The sequence below is a fragment of the Cynocephalus volans genome, chromosome 12, assembly GCF_027409185.1.
Source record: "Cynocephalus volans isolate mCynVol1 chromosome 12, mCynVol1.pri, whole genome shotgun sequence".
Taxonomy (NCBI): Eukaryota; Metazoa; Chordata; class Mammalia; order Dermoptera; family Cynocephalidae; genus Cynocephalus; species Cynocephalus volans.
The window spans coordinates 8647035-8663655 of NC_084471.1; the positions used below are offsets into that span (position 1 = coordinate 8647035).

A 16621-nucleotide genomic window follows, 5' to 3' on the forward strand; every position below is an offset into this window, starting at 1 on the left:
GGCCGTGCGCGAGGCGCTGGTGAAATTTGGCGAGGACACCGCAGACCGCCCGCCTATGCACGTCTACGAGCACCTGGGCTTCGGGCCGCGCTCCCAAGGCAAGGGGCGGCGGGGAGAGAGACCGCGTCCCGGCGGGATCCGTGCGGGCAGGGACTGGAGACGGGACGGGGCCTATGGGGAGCGCAGAGGTCGAACGAAGGGAAAAGCCAGAGAGCGCCGGGGTCAGAGAGTACAAAACGAGCCCGCCTTGGGGGCGGAAAACAAAGTGTGGGGGCGGGGCGGGGGTTGCGAGTGGCCGGGGCCACTGCCGAGAGTTGCAGGGACCGGTGCGTGCCGGATCCGGGTCGGGGCCGGTGCCTTCCCGAGCTCTGAGGAGGTGACCCGGTGGTCGCCTGTGTTTGACGGGTTTAGAGTGGGCGGCGCCGAGAGTAGGCGGCGTTCTTCCCTGAGTGGAAAGATGGTCAAGGTGGGGCCAAGGTCAGGCCAAGACCGGCCCCGGGCAGGAGAGAACAGGTGAGCAAAGAGCGGGGCCCGTACCCAGATGGAAGGGGTGACAGAGCAAGGGCTGGGAGGCTAGGACCTGGTTAGAGTGGGCGGGGCGGAAGTCGGCGGGGACCTCACTGTCCTGAGACGGGGTTTGGCGAACAGGGCGGGGCCGTATTCAAGGAGGAGGGGCAACAATGCGGGCGGGGCAGAGAGTGGGGCCCCTAAGATTCGGGGCAGGGGCAACAGTGTGCGCGAAAGGGGGCGGGGCCAGGGCCTACCTGGTCACGCCCACTTGCCCGCCCCGCCCCCAGGGGTGATCCTGGCGCGCTACGGTCCCGCGTGGCGCGAGCAGCGGCGCTTCTCCGTGTCCACCCTGCGCAACTTCGGCCTGGGCAAGAAGTCACTGGAGCGGTGGGTGACAGACGAGGCCGCCTTCCTCTGTGCCGCTTTCGCCGACCAGGCCGGTGGGTGATGGGCCGAGGGGCACTAGCGTGGACGCGAAGGAGGAGGCGACCCCCTGACCGCATTCCCCGCTCGCAGGACGCCCCTTTAGCCCCACCGCCCTCCTGAATAATGCGGTGAGCAACGTGATCGCCTCCCTCACCTACGGGCGCCGCTTCGAGTACGACGACCCGCGCTTCCAGGAGTTAATGAGGCTGTCGCTGGAGGCAATGAAGGAGGACTCCGGCTTCCTGCGCGAGGTGCGGGGAGTGCAGGGCCCGGCGGCAGTCCAGACAGGGCGAGATCCTGGGAGGTGGCTCCGCCTGCGTCTGGGCTCCGGGAAATTGGTATTCGGGGGCGCTGGGGAAAGGGCATTTCGGGAGAAGTCTCGGCAAGAGCAGAGGCCTGGAGGTGGGTGGGCAAGTCTCAGACAGCAGTAATGGGGCCCGGGGTCAATGGGCCCCGAGAGAGGGCTAAGGAACCTCTGCTTCCTGTCCGCAAGTTGAAAGCCAAGCAAGCCCATGACATTTGATGTTAGCTTTATCCATCTGTTAGCCTAGGGTCAGGAGAGGGCATGGAGGCTCACCATGTGGGGAGAGACCAGGTTGATGGTGGGGACAGGCGGGCCCTGGGTCCGCCCTGGCATTGGTGGGACTTTAGACTGGTCCAGGTGAGTGCTGAGCACAGAGAGGACCCAGGCCCACTCATGTGGCTGTCACAGGTGCTGAATGTTGTGCCAGTGATGCTGCGCATCCCGGGGATGGCTAGCAAGGCCTTCTCCCATCAGAAGGCCTTTATAGCCTTCCTGGATGAGCTGGAGACTGAGCACAGGATGACATGGGACCCATCCCAGCCACCACGAGACCTGACTGACAGCTTCCTGGCCGAGGTGGAGAAGGTGAGAAGCGGCTGCCAGAGAGGGGCCAAGGGCTCTGGATAGAGGGTCCAGATAAGGCATGAGTCAAGGCCAGCAAGGTGGGGCGGGTTTAGCACCCAGTGACAGGGCGCCTGGGTTGAAAGGTGGAGAATGGGAGGTCATTAGGGGACTTCCTCCCTGTGCCCTTGAGCTCACCCTCTCTGCCTGCCTAGGCCAAGGGGAACCCAAACAGCAGCTTCAACGACGAGAACCTGCGCATGGTAGTGACTGACCTGTTCTCTGCTGGCATGGTGACCACCTCGACTACACTGACTTGGGCCCTCCTGCTCATGATCCTGCACCCGGATGTGCAGCGTGTGTCTGGCTAGGAGTCTGGAGGGGAGGGTGAGGAAGAAAGGTACAGGCAGGGTCCCTGAGTTTAGTTTGAACACCTGTGGCTCCAAGCACAGTCTTGGCCCAGGCTCCTCTAAAAGTGACTCCTCTTTACATGGGCACAGCCCACAATTTAGGAGTTAGGAGAGGGTCAGGGCCCAGCCCCCTGGGTACTGACCACTATGGGGACACTTGTCTGTGCAGGCCGTGTCCAACAGGAGATCGATGAAGTGATAGGGCAGATGCGTCAACCAGAGTTGAAAGACCAGGACCACATGCCCTTCACCACAGCCGTGGTTCATGAGGTGCAGCGCTTTGGAGACATCATCCCATTGGGTGCGCCCCACATGACATCACGTGACATTGAAGTGCAGGGCTTCCTCATTCCCAAGGTAGGCCTGAGGCCCTCCTCGGCCCAGCTCAATGCCACCTGCCAACTAGTAGCCCCTGCATGGCCACTGCTGGGTGGCCTCAGGACGGGAACCCAGACCATGCAGTCCTCAACCACAGGCACTGACTGTGGAACCCTAGGTGGCTGTGGGATGCAGAGCAGGGCTGTCCCGGTCCATACAGAGCCCCCGTGTATGGGGAAGACAAACTGAATGTGCCAGAGTGTTGGAGGAGCCCGTACATGCAGGGATGGGGGGCGGTGAGGTTGCCCAGGAGAAGGTGCTGAAAGCTTCTTGGGCTGCGGGTTACTTCAAAGAGTCCAGGTGCGTGCCAGGTAGAGTGTGTGTCCGTGTGTGTTTGGCGGCAGGGGTCCTAGCATTCCCCAGCCCAGTCCCCACTCAGCCAGGAATCTCCTGCCCAGGGAACAACGCTCATCACCAACCTGTCATCGGTGCTGAAGGACGAGAATGTCTGGGAGAAGCCCTTCCGCTTCTATCCGGAACACTTCCTGGACGCCCAGGGCCGCTTCGTGAAGCAGGAGGCCTTCATGCCCTTCTCAGCAGGTGCCTGTGGGGACCCAGCTCCTGTCCCCTTGGAGGGCATCTTGCGGGGGCATAGCCAAGGACCCAAGCTCACTGAGGCACCCCTTCCCCACCCACAGGTCGCCGCGCATGCCTCGGGGAGCCCCTCGCCCGCATGGAACTCTTCCTCTTCTTCACCTGCCTCCTGCAGCACTTTACCTTCTCAGTGCCTGCTGGACAGCCCCCACCCAGTGACCATGGTCTTTTTGCTTTCCTGGTGACCCCGGCCCCCTACCAACTCTGTGCTGTGCCCCGCTAGAGGGAGGCACCAAACCCTCAACCCAGTGCCCAGCTGGGGCCCTAATGCAAAATAAACTCATGCGGTATTTTATTTACCTGTCCCTGGCTGTCATGGGGCCTCAACAGCTATCCCAGAAACAGCACCTACACCCTGCCTTATCCATCCTTACCTGACCAGTTGACCCCATTTCAGACGTGGCCATGTTGAGGTTCAGAAGGTGATAGCCACCTTGCCCTTGAACACAAGTCCCCCAGTGACTCAACTCTGCCTGCCCAGATTGGTGACAAAGCCTATACATCAGTCCTGGGTTCCGGGGGGAGGGGCCAGAATGGGCTGCTGAGAGGTGTCGGTCAAGCTTAGGGCTGGGAGGGGTGGCTAGCAATCAGCCTGGAGGCCCACATTTCAGTCCTGACTCCACCTACCACACACCATCACATGTCTCACACCACTTCACATGTGACACCCCCAACAGGCTGAGAAATCAGGGAGTTCCAGGAAGTGTTGGGCCTGGGTGAACAGTCAGGGATCACGCACCAGACGCCAAACCCTTCTTGGGAGGGCCCGATAGGAGTCCAGGAGCAAGGCACATTCTTGAGCCTCTGTCAACCCAAGGTATGATTAGTCACTTTCGCTGGCCCCTCAGGGATGCCTGTGTCCAGGCCCCTGCCAAGTGAAGAACTGCCACTCAGGGCCATGCTGCAGCTAGAGAAGGACACTTGTCTGGGCTCTGACCCAGGGCTCCATCCTCCAAGTGGCCGCCTACCCTAGGGATGGAGGCCAACCTTGGAGCAGGTGACATGGGGTAGGCGGAGGAGAAGGAGGTGGCGTGAGCACCTGGGGGGAAGAGACCTGGCTCTAGTCCCTGCTATGCCCCTTCACTTTGTGACCCTGGGCTTGTCCCTCTCTGCCCTGGGCTTAGGAGATCAAAGAGATCTACACCTACACACATCATAATCAAACTGTGAAGAGCCAGGGAGAATTTGGAAAGCAGCACAAAAGCAGCACTCCTCATGAAGGAAGGATCGCCAATAACATTAACATCAGATTTCCAATGAGAAACCACAGAGGCCAGAAAGTGGTGCGATGACCACATTCCTCAGGATATCGTAACAGGCTTGGGAAAGGGCCACCGGATTCACCCATTGACTGGTCAGGGTAACTACGGAGCTCTGAGAACAACCCTGTTGCCTCCTGACACCCAGATTCAAACATGCCACGGCCAGGCCAGAGCCCAGGAATCTGGGCTGGGCAGTGGGCCAGGTGAAGGCCCTGAGCCTCACTGGAAGCAGCCTCCAGACAGTGTCCGGAAAACCTCAGGAATTGCTAAGAACCAGGGCACTTGTTGGTGGGTCTGCGTGTGTGTGTGTGTGTGTGTGTGTGTGTGCGTGTGCGTATGTGTGTGTGCGGGCGTGCGTGTGCGTGTGTGTGTCTTGAGTGTATGTCTGTGTTCATGTGAGTGTGGCCTCAGTGTGGGTGGTTTTGTGGGTGTGTGAACATGTCATGTGTGCATGTGTGAGCATGTGGGTGTCTGGGAATGTATTTATGGGGAGGGCATTTGTGCAGGACCTGAAGGACAGCTTGGATTTTCCAAAGGCAAAGGTCTGAGCCGTGTGTGAGTGTGATTAGGTATGTCTGTGTCTGTGCAGTGTGCAGTGAGGTGGACGAGACAGGTGAAGGGACCTGCCCCTTGGTCATTCTGATCATCATGACTTCCTAAGGCCCCAGGCAGTGGAGATGACAGACTCGAGAGGTGAAGGCCTCTCGGGATCAGGCAGAGGAGGGGAGAGGAGGAGAGGGTAAGGACGTGTTTCAGGGCACAGGTTGTGACCACATTGTGGCTGTGGGCCTAGTGGGAGAGGTGGGTGGAGGGCGGTCAGACCATAGTTCTCCCAGGAGTCTGTACAGAGCTGGGGAGTTGAAGATATAAGAGGGCATTCTTCTGCCAGGTCACCTCCACCGGCCTCCCACGGGTAAGCCCCTGGAGAGGGCGACAAGGGCAAGGACTACTGTAGCGGCCTCTGCACCTGCCTGCCCTGCACCCTCTGATAACACAGTCAACACAGCGGGTTGGCTTGCGGCAGAGGGCAAAGGCCGGTCCCAGCTCCCTTTACAAGGGAATGGTCCTGGCTGGGGGAAACACTCAGGGGTGTTGTTGGAGTGACTCTCCCCGGTCCTAGGTGCCTGGTGTGGTGGTGGGGACAGGTGTGCCCAGAGGAGCCCAGTGGGCAGCGAGGCAGCCATGGGGCTGCTGACGGGGGATGTAGTGGTGCCCCTGGCTGTGGCCATGGCCATCTTCTTGCTCCTGGTGGACCTGATGCATCGGCGCCAGCGCTGGACGGCACGCTACCCACCAGGCCCCATGCCACTGCCCGGGCTGGGCAACCTGCTGCAGGTGGACTTCCAGAACACACCATATTGCTTTGGTCAGGTGAGGGAAGTGACGGGCAGCAGAGGTCCTGGGGCCTGCCTAGCGGAAGACCGTGGGTGGCGGGTGAAGCCAAAGGTTGGACAAGGAGCTGGGCCCACATGAGAAAGCAGGTTTGAGAGGCTTCCTGGGGGAAGGCATCTGTGCAGGGCCTGACGGACACTTTGGAGGTTCCAAAGGCAAAGGTCTGGGCAGGCACAGGCCCGGAGGTGGAGTAGGACTGGGCAGCGTGTTCAGATCCAGTGGGACAATCCTTAGGTTATGTAAGCCCAAAGTCCTTTCTGAACACACCAGAGGGAAAGGCCTTGGGAATGGGCAGAGGGGTCAAGGTCCTGAGCACCGTTTTAGTCAGGGAATCAATGTTGAGAAAGGTGCAGCGACCCGGTTCTTTTGCTGCTCTGGGTCCCTGGGACTCACTCCTCACCTCTGCAAACCTCAGTCTCCTCATCTGTAAAATGGATGTTAACTCGGACCTACTGACAATTTCGGTGACTCTCAAGGATTGTAGCTGGGTGGTCGTATCCAAAGTGAGTTCCTGAAAACTAAACTAAACAAAGTGAGTTCCTGGCCCATGGAGGACGTGATGTGACACCCCCACCCCCACCCCCACCCAGGGTGCCAAGGCCAAATCTCAGTCCTCGCACCAGCTTGCCGCTGGCGGCCCCCGGGTCCCCCAAGCTCTGCGCGGTGAGACTGGGACGGGCAGTGTGGCGGGGACCCGGGCTTGACGGATGTGCTGACCCTCGCCTGCAGCTGCGGCGCCGCTTCGGGGATGTGTTCAGCCTGCAGCTGGCCTGGACGCCGGTGGTCGTGCTCAACGGGCTGGCGGCCGTGCGCGAGGCGCTGGTGAAATTTGGCGAGGACACCGCAGACCGCCCGCCTATGCACGTCTACGAGCACCTGGGCTTCGGGCCGCGCTCCCAAGGCAAGGGGCGGCGGGGAGAGAGACCGCGTCCCGGCGGGATCCGTGCGGGCAGGGACTGGAGACGGGACGGGGCCTATGGGGAGCGCAGAGGTCGAACGAAGGGAAAAGCCAGAGAGCGCCGGGGTCAGAGAGTACAAAACGAGCCCGCCTTGGGGGCGGAAAACAAAGTGTGGGGGCGGGGCGGGGGTTGCGAGTGGCCGGGGCCACTGCCGAGAGTTGCAGGGACCGGTGCGTGCCGGATCCGGGTCGGGGCCGGTGCCTTCCCGAGCTCTGAGGAGGTGACCCGGTGGTCGCCTGTGTTTGACGGGTTTAGAGTGGGCGGCGCCGAGAGTAGGCGGCGTTCTTCCCTGAGTGGAAAGATGGTCAAGGTGGGGCCAAGGTCAGGCCAAGACCGGCCCCGGGCAGGAGAGAACAGGTGAGCAAAGAGCGGGGCCCGTACCCAGATGGAAGGGGTGACAGAGCAAGGGCTGGGAGGCTAGGACCTGGTTAGAGTGGGCGGGGCGGAAGTCGGCGGGGACCTCACTGTCCTGAGACGGGGTTTGGCGAACAGGGCGGGGCCGTATTCAAGGAGGAGGGGCAACAATGCGGGCGGGGCAGAGAGTGGGGCCCCTAAGATTCGGGGCAGGGGCAACAGTGTGCGCGAAAGGGGGCGGGGCCAGGGCCTACCTGGTCACGCCCACTTGCCCGCCCCGCCCCCAGGGGTGATCCTGGCGCGCTACGGTCCCGCGTGGCGCGAGCAGCGGCGCTTCTCCGTGTCCACCCTGCGCAACTTCGGCCTGGGCAAGAAGTCACTGGAGCGGTGGGTGACAGACGAGGCCGCCTTCCTCTGTGCCGCTTTCGCCGACCAGGCCGGTGGGTGATGGGCCGAGGGGCACTAGCGTGGACGCGAAGGAGGAGGCGACCCCCTGACCGCATTCCCCGCTCGCAGGACGCCCCTTTAGCCCCACCGCCCTCCTGAATAATGCGGTGAGCAACGTGATCGCCTCCCTCACCTACGGGCGCCGCTTCGAGTACGACGACCCGCGCTTCCAGGAGTTAATGCGGCTGTCGCTGGAGGCAATGAAGGAGGACTCCGGCTTCCTGCGCGAGGTGCGGGGAGTGCAGGGCCCGGCGGCAGTCCAGACAGGGCGAGATCCTGGGAGGTGGCTCCGCCTGCGTCTGGGCTCCGGGAAATTGGTATTCGGGGGCGCTGGGGAAAGGGCATTTCGGGAGAAGTCTCGGCAAGAGCAGAGGCCTGGAGGTGGGTGGGCAAGTCTCAGACAGCAGTAATGGGGCCCGGGGTCAATGGGCCCCGAGAGAGGGCTAAGGAACCTCTGCTTCCTGTCCGCAAGTTGAAAGCCAAGCAAGCCCATGACATTTGATGATAGCTTTATCCATCTGTTAGCCTAGGGTCAGGAGAGGGCATGGAGGCTCACCATGTGGGGAGAGACCAGGTTGATGGTGGGGACAGGCGGGCCCTGGGTCCGCCCTGGCATTGGTGGGACTTTAGACTGGTCCAGGTGAGTGCTGAGCACAGAGAGGACCCAGGCCCCACTCATGTGGCTGTCACAGGTGCTGAATGTTGTGCCAGTGATGCTGCGCATCCCGGGGATGGCTAGCAAGGCCTTCTCCCATCAGAAGGCCTTAATAGCCTTCCTGGATGAGCTGGAGACTGAGCACAGGATGACATGGGACCCATCCCAGCCACCACGAGACCTGACTGACAGCTTCCTGGCCGAGGTGGAGAAGGTGAGAAGCGGCTGCCAGAGAGGGGCCAAGGGCTCTGGATAGAGGGTCCAGATAAGGCATGAGTCAAGGCCAGCAAGGTGGGGCGGGTTTAGCACCCAGTGACAGGGCGCCTGGGTTGAAAGGTGGAGAACGGGAGGTCATTAGGGGACTTCCTCCCTGTGCCCTTGAGCTCACCCTCTCTGCCTGCCTAGGCCAAGGGGAACCCAAACAGCAGCTTCAACGACGAGAACCTGCGCATGGTAGTGACTGACCTGTTCTCTGCTGGCATGGTGACCACCTCGACTACACTGACTTGGGCCCTCCTGCTCATGATCCTGCACCCGGATGTGCAGCGTGTGTCTGGCTAGGAGTCTGGAGGGGAGGGTGAGGAAGAAAGGTACAGGCAGGGTCCCTGAGTTTAGTTTGAACACCTGTGGCTCCAAGCACAGTCTTGGCCCAGGCTCCTCTAAAAGTGACTCCTCTTTACATGGGCACAGCCCACAATTTAGGAGTTAGGAGAGGGTCAGGGCCCAGCCCCCTGGGTACTGACCACTATGGGGACACTTGTCTGTGCAGGCCGTGTCCAACAGGAGATCGATGAAGTGATAGGGCAGATGCGTCAACCAGAGTTGAAAGACCAGGACCACATGCCCTTCACCACAGCCGTGGTTCATGAGGTGCAGCGCTTTGGAGACATCATCCCATTGGGTGTGCCCCACATGACATCACGTGACATTGAAGTGCAGGGCTTCCTCATTCCCAAGGTAGGCCTGAGGCCCTCCTCGGCCCAGCTCAATGCCACCTGCCAACTAGTAGCCCCTGCATGGCCACTGCTGGGTGGCCTCAGGACGGGAACCCAGACCATGCAGTCCTCAACCACAGGCACTGACTGTGGAACCCTAGGTGGCTGTGGGATGCAGAGCAGGGCTGTCCCGGTCCATACAGAGCCCCCGTGTATGGGGAAGACAAACTGAATGTGCCAGAGTGTTGGAGGAGCCCGTACATGCAGGGATGGGGGGCGGTGAGGTTGCCCAGGAGAAGGTGCTGAAAGCTTCTTGGGCTGCGGGTTACTTCAAAGAGTCCAGGTGCGTGCCAGGTAGAGTGTGTGTCCGTGTGTGTTTGGCGGCAGGGGTCCTAGCATTCCCCAGCCCAGTCCCCACTCAGCCAGGAATCTCCTGCCCAGGGAACAAAGCTCATCACCAACCTGTCATCGGTGCTGAAGGACGAGAATGTCTGGGAGAAGCCCTTCCGCTTCTATCCGGAACACTTCCTGGACGCCCAGGGCCGCTTCGTGAAGCAGGAGGCCTTCATGCCCTTCTCAGCAGGTGCCTGTGGGGACCCAGCTCCTGTCCCCTTGGAGGGCATCTTGCGGGGGCATAGCCAAGGACCCAAGCTCACTGAGGCACCCCTTCCCCACCCACAGGTCGCCGCGCATGCCTCGGGGAGCCCCTCGCCCGCATGGAACTCTTCCTCTTCTTCACCTGCCTCCTGCAGCACTTTACCTTCTCAGTGCCTGCTGGACAGCCCCCACCCAGTGACCATGGTCGTTTTGCTTTCCTGGTGACCCCGACCCCCTACCAACTCTGTGCTGTGCCCCGCTAGAGGGAGGCACCAAACCCTCAACCCAGTGCCCAGCTAGGGCCCTAATGCAAAATAAACTCATGCGGTATTTTATTTACCTGTCCTTGGCTGTCATGGGGCCTCAACAGCTATCCCAGAAACAGCACCTACACCCTGCCTTATCCATCCTTACCTGACCAGTTGACCCCATTTCAAAGGTGGCCATGTTGAGGTTCAGAAGATGATAGCCACCTTGCCCTTGAACACAAGTCCCCCAGTGACTCAACTCTGCCTGCCCAGATTGGTGACAAAGCCTATACATCAGTCCTGGGTTCCGGGGGGAGGGGCCAGAATGGGCTGCTGAGAGGTGTCGGTCAAGCTTAGGGCCGGGAGGGGTGGCTAGCAATCAGCCTGGAGGCCCACATTTCAGTCCTGACTCCACCTACCACACACCATCACATGTCTCACACCACTTCACATGTGACACCCCCAACAGGCTGAGAAATCAGGGAGTTCCAGGAAGTGTTGGGCCTGGGTGAACAGTCAGGGATCACGCACCAGACGCCAAACCCTTCTTGGGAGGGCCCGATAGGAGTCCAGGAGCAAGGCACATTCTTGAGCCTCTGTCAACCCAAGGTATGATTAGTCACTTTCGCTGGCCCCTCAGGGATGCCTGTGTCCAGGCCCCTGCCAAGTGAAGAACTGCCACTCAGGGCCATGCTGCAGCTAGAGAAGGACACTTGTCTGGGCTCTGACCCAGGGCTCCATCCTCCAAGTGGCCGCCTACCCTAGGGATGGAGGCCAACCTTGGAGCAGGTGACATGGGGTAGGCGGAGGAGAAGGAGGTGGCGTGAGCACCTGGGGGGAAGAGACCTGGCTCTAGTCCCTGCTATGCCCCTTCACTTTGTGACCCTGAGCTTGTCCCTCCCTGCCCTGGGCTTCTGTTTCCCCTTCTGCCAATCAGAAGGTGGCACCAGTGGCCTCTGAGTCCTGTTTTCCTGCTCTGGCTTGCTTCTGGGGCTGTGACCCTTGCTGGCCTGGAGCTCCCGCTGAGGGCAGGGACTGCTGTCCTCCACCTCTGTCTCCACCCCCATAAGATTTGGCTGGGACTGGGCACACAGGGAGCACCCAAGGGTTTCTAATGACCATCTGCTTACCCGAGTCCTGGGCAGACCCTCTGGTGCACTTAGGGAACATCCTGGGACAGAGAACTAGAGACATTCAGAAGCCACCTCCAGGGCCTTTTTTGCCAGAGGTCCCCCTACAGCATCTCTGATGCGTTCCCGCCAGGGTTTTCATTAATGCCCTCATGACAGGGACCTCCCCAGATCTCAGCATTACAGGGACCTTGGTCTGTCCCCAGCACTGAGCCAAAGGCTGCCCAGTCCCACCCTCAGCCTCTCCAGAGTATCCACCTTGGTGGCCGAGTGTGGTGGCAGGAAGTAGTGTTCCTGTATCTGTGGGAGACGGACTGTCGATGAGACCAGACTGGGTTTGAGAAGATGTGAGGCCCCTTAAAGGAGGCAGCCGGGTCTGTAGAAAGAGCGACTCGCAGATTGATTGGATAGTTGTCATTCATGGTGCTGAGTCCTGGGAGTGTTCGAGGCTGGGAACCAGCCCAGCCAGACCTTCCTCAGGAGGGGCTCCAACCCCCAGGCCTTTTCTGCTTGTTCTGCACCTCAGAGGCCTCTAAATGCACAAACAGGTGGGCCCTGTGAATACCTTGCTGCAAGGAACCTTCTCTCAGGACCTGGGGAGACCAGGTCAGCCATGATAAAAGCATAGGACCCAACCAGCGGAGGTGAGTGGCATGGAGTTCCTGTCCACCCGTGGAATCTCACAGAAGGGTAAAGGCATCTGGCTCCCACGGCTCTTCCCCACTGTTAATAGGAGTGTGACTCCATTATTTGATGCTTGAGTGGTGACAGGCATGGCCTTTGTGTTCTTTGGTGGAAGGTATCTTATCCCAAGGCCAGGTACCTTCTCCCAGGACCTGTGGGGACCAGGTTTTCTGTGATAAAGTAGCAGTCATGCAGCTGTATATGGGGAGTGGCCCAGAATTCCTTCCACCCATTAGAGGCTCATAAGAAGGTCAAGACATCTGGTTCCCTGAGCTTCTCTTCCCCCTTCCCCAGGAAGTTATTACAGGGTCTGGGATATCTGTGACCCCAGCTGGTCACTAGGGTTTGGTAGGAAGCAGTCCTGTTGCAGCAGGATCAGATGGACATGCAGCAGTAGAGGTGAGATCTACTCTCAATCCCTGCATAAGCAGACACCTAAAGACTACCATGTAGGGCCAACCCCGTGGCGCACTCGGGAGAGTGCGGTGCTGGGAGCGCAGCAGTGCTCCCACCGCGGGTTCGGATCCTATATTAGGATGGCCGGTGCGCTCACTGGCTGAGCGCGGTGTGGCTGGTCACAAAAAGACAAAAAAAAAAAAAAAAAAAAAAAGACTACCATGTATTTAAGAAAAATCTCCTTTAAGAAAACTAAAAAAACTATAATTGCTGTCTTCAAAAAGATAAAACTTGTCTTCATGAAGCAAGAATAGAAGGTTCTAAATTAGACATGTTCAAGCAAGCACCACCACTAATTCTTAAAAAATAAAAACATGGGAGTCTGGCTGAATAGCCCAGTTGGTTAGAGTGTGGTATTGTAACACCAAGGTGAAGTGTTCAGATGTCTGTACAGGCCTGCTGGAAAAAAAAAAAAATATATGATAACGGGAATGAAAAATCCAATCAAAGTATAGAAGATAAAGTTGGAAAAAAAATATTTCCCAGAATGAACAGAGAGAAGTCAGGAGCTTCAATAGCTAAATCATAGGTGTTTCTGAAAGAGGGAACAGAAACAACAGACTTGGATGGCAGGCAGAGATGTCAAATAAATAAGTTCCTTTTTTATCAAGACAAGTTCCCAGAGATGAGGGACATGAGTTTCCAGAGGAGAAGGAATCACCAAGTGTCCAGGACAGTGGATGAAGGAGGACCCACTCCAGATTTTGTCATCAATAAATTTCAGAACACTGAGGACAAAGAGAACCTAAAAACTTACAGAGATATAAAGAAAAAAGTCTCCCTTTTAGGAATTCAGCTTTCATCAGACTTCTCAACACCAGCCTTCAAAGCTAGAAGACAATGAGGATTTTCAAAATCTGAGAGAATATATTTCAATCTACAATTCTATACCTAGCCAAACACTTAGTCAAGTATGAATTAAGACCTTTTCAGATATGTATTGTCTCAAGACTATCCCTTAGGAAGCAACTGGAGGTTGTTCTCCACTAAAATAAAAGACTAATCTGGAAAGAGGATAACATGGGATCCAATACAACAGAGAAGGGAAGAGGTCCCCAAAATAATGGTGAACAGAGATCTCAGAAGGACAACTGAGCAGGAAGCCTCAAGGGTATCCCATCCAGACGGAAGCAGTGAGATGGAGGGCTCCCTAAAATATGTCTCCATGAAAATGATTGTATTTATAAATCACCTGATTTATCTAAATGTAAGGAGATTTCTATTTTTGGCAGAAAGCTTGAATTAATTATAGGTACAGAGAAAACTAAAGAAATTTTTTGAAGGAGGAAAAAAATCATATACAAGGAAAAGTAATCATAGTATATTATATGACTTAGCTGGGATTACCGTTTACATAGCTTTAATAATATAAACCCCCAATACTGATCTAATAAAAATTGATATACACCTATTAGAATGGCTTTTAAAAAATGACACATGCTGGGGAGGATGTGGAACTACTGGAAACTCTCATTCATTGCTGGTGAGACACAAAATAGTAATGCCACTTTGGAGAAGTTTGACAGTTTCTCACAAAATTAAACTTACACTTACCATATGACCCAATAATCCCACTGCTAGCTATTTACCCAAGTGAAAGGAAAACCTATGTTCACATAAAACTATATGTGAATATTTATAGTCGTTTTATAATTTATACTGGTTCTGTAATTGCCCAAAACTCAAAACAACCTAAGTATCTTTCAACTGGTGAATGGATAAACAAACTGCTACATCCATACAATGGACTACCACTTAGCAGTAAAAGGAACAAACTACTGATAGACACAACTGGATGAATCTTGAATGCATTGTGCTAAGTAGAAAAAAAAAAAAAAAACAGACTAAAAAGGCTACCTACATGCTATATGTTTCCATTTATATGACAGTTGTAGCGGATTGAATTATGCCCCCCGCAAAACTCCCTGAAGCTTGAATTGTGTCCCCAAGTTTTATGTATTAGAAACTTAGCCCCCACTATGACTGTTAAGAGGGTGGGAAATCCTATTATGGTAATTGAAAGGTGGAGCCTTGAGGAGCTGATTGGATTGTAGGACCATGCCATAGGGAATGGATTAAAAATGGTGGTTAGGGGTGTGGTTCCGGGGGCTTTAAAAGAAGAGGAGAGTCTGTTTCTCTCTCTCTTTCTGCTTTCTCTGCTTCCACCATCTTGCATTGTGAGACCACCGAGCCACTGTCGCCACCACCAGATGGACTTTGGACTTCCCAGCCTCAGAAACTGTAAGCAATAAATTTCATTTTCTTTATAAACTACCCAGTTCCAAGTATTTTGTTATAAGCAACATAAACAGACTAATACAACAGTCTTGCAAGGGTAAAACTACATGAACAGAAAACTGTTTAAAACAGAAAGCTCCCAGGGCTGGGATTGGGAGGAAGGGTTGACTATAAAAGATTATGGGGGGATTTTCTGAAGGAATGAAACTGTTCTGTATCTTGATTGTGGTGTTGGTTACACAACTGCACGTGTTTGTCAAAACTCACAAAACTGTACACTAAAAAGGATGAATTTTACTCCCTATAAATAATACCTAAATTTTTAAAAATGAAAAGAGCCCACAGGGGAGCACTTAAAAGCCATATGATATAAAAATCAGCAAAAATGACATTTAAAATGTTTTAACAATTGAAGATATCATTACTCAGATTTTAAAATTTATGAATGCCAAAAGCTATGATTAATTATGGAAGGCTAGAGAGGTGAAATGTGCAGTTGATAACAGAGCGAAATTCTCATCTTCCATTACAGGAATTCATTAGATTATGTTTAAATTTGAAAAATCAAGACAAAGCAGGACAGGAAATTTATCCTATCCTAAAATACAGAGGCAAAATCAAAGACTATAGCTGCAAAGGTTAGAAGCTGGAAAGATTCCCAGCTTGGTTGTGGGAATCATGGGTGAAGAGGGATGGGCAAAAGGCAGCTGGTTGTTTAAATCTTATAAAGCTTTGACTCTTCAAACTATATACATGAATGTCTTTGATAACAATAAAACTTTTAAAAATGTAAATTTGGTTAATTTTTTAAAAAGAAAGGAAGCAAAGTGGAACTTAGTGATATCTAAGGCACCTGCCAATATGGGCATTCTTAGGGGCTCCCCCAATCTCTAAATAATCACTCCCAAAACATGTAGCTGGGTCACAAATAACCTGTCTGCATGGGAACCCCATTTTCCCAATCGCATTGGACAGGGAACAGGAGGTCTTCAGAGACCAGTAGGTGGTTCTGACCTGTCACCTTGGATGGCCCCAGGTCTGGTCATTGTCCCCCTTGGGGTGCCTCAGTGAGTTTGGGTCTTTGGCTATGCCCCCGCAAGATGCCCTCCAAGGGGACAGGAGCTGGGCCCCCACAGGCACCTGCTGAGAAGGACATGAAGGCCTCCTGCTTCACGAAGTGGCCCTGGGCGTCCAGGAAGTGTTCTAGATAGAAGCGGAAGGGCTTCTCCCAGACATTCTCGTCCTTCAGCACCGATGACAGGTTGGTGATGAGCGTTGTTCCCTGGGCAGGACATTCCTGGCTGAGTGTCCATGTAAAGAGGAGCCTGGGCCAAGACTGTGCTTGGAGCCACAGGTGTTCAAACTAAACTCAGGGACCCTGCATGTACCTTTCTTCCTCGCCCTCCCCTCCAGACTCCTAGCCAGACACACGCTGCCTCATATGCTGCTGATAACAAAGACTCCGAACTTCTGCCTCAGACACTCTCACTTCTGGGCCTTTGCACATGCTGTTCTCTACCTAGAAGGCACCACTTCACTACTTGCAGGAAGGCTTTCTTGTCTACCTGAGTTTAGCCGGGGTGGCCCTCCTCAGTGCTCCTAGGGCACTCTACTGTCCTCCAGAGGGCTCTCTAAAAGACCATGTTAGGCCTGTCAATTGTCAAACCCCCAGTACCTGGCCTTCTCCTGCCTGGGACACAGCAGGAGCTCAATGACAGCATACATAAATGATTACATGACAATGAGGTTCATTCCTATTGATTAAAGTCCAGATCAAGGTTTTAAAGTAAATCTATTGTATTTTACTAAGAATATTGCTAACGATGGATTCATTTGTTAGTCATTTATAACTGAGTGTGAGTGAAGTTATTAGGCTTTTTCTGAGAGGAGATTTAGAGAAGGAAAGGAAAGTCCTAAGGGAGAGGAGAAGAGGGGCAGAAGGGGCATTCCAAGTAGGAAGGGATGCAGAAAAGTTAGGCTAGGGGTCATAAAGACAATTTTCACCTGCTTCAGAGGTTTACTGAGGGCAGTGTCTCAGGCCTACTTACCAAATATGCCATCTTGATGACATTAGTGATTTG

The 16621-nt window shown here is 55.1% G+C and overlaps 2 protein-coding genes across 2 annotated transcripts in view; both read left to right on the forward strand.

Annotated features, from left to right (window-relative positions):
• Positions 1-3406, forward strand: part of LOC134391577 (cytochrome P450 2D17-like) — a 5082-nt gene extending 1676 nt beyond the window's left edge. The window contains exons 3-10 of the mRNA XM_063115573.1: positions 1-98; positions 798-950; positions 1027-1187; positions 1649-1825; positions 2017-2158; positions 2381-2568; positions 2988-3129; positions 3228-3406. The exon at positions 1-98 is cut by the window's left edge and continues 74 nt beyond it. Of these exons, the coding sequence (XP_062971643.1) occupies positions 1-98; positions 798-950; positions 1027-1187; positions 1649-1825; positions 2017-2158; positions 2381-2568; positions 2988-3129; positions 3228-3406 (1240 nt within the window). The remainder of the gene's footprint in view (positions 99-797; positions 951-1026; positions 1188-1648; positions 1826-2016; positions 2159-2380; positions 2569-2987; positions 3130-3227) is intronic.
• Positions 3407-4964: 1558 nt separating this feature from the next.
• LOC134391566 (cytochrome P450 2D17-like) lies at positions 4965-10047 on the forward strand. The gene is made up of 10 exons (XM_063115549.1): positions 4965-5014; positions 5566-5816; positions 6567-6738; positions 7438-7590; positions 7667-7827; positions 8290-8466; positions 8658-8799; positions 9022-9209; positions 9629-9770; positions 9869-10047. The coding sequence occupies exons 2-10, from the start codon at positions 5628-5630 to the stop codon at positions 10045-10047; spliced, it is 1503 nt and encodes a 500-aa protein (XP_062971619.1). The 5' UTR covers positions 4965-5014; positions 5566-5627.
• The last annotated feature ends 6574 nt before the right edge of the window (positions 10048-16621 follow it).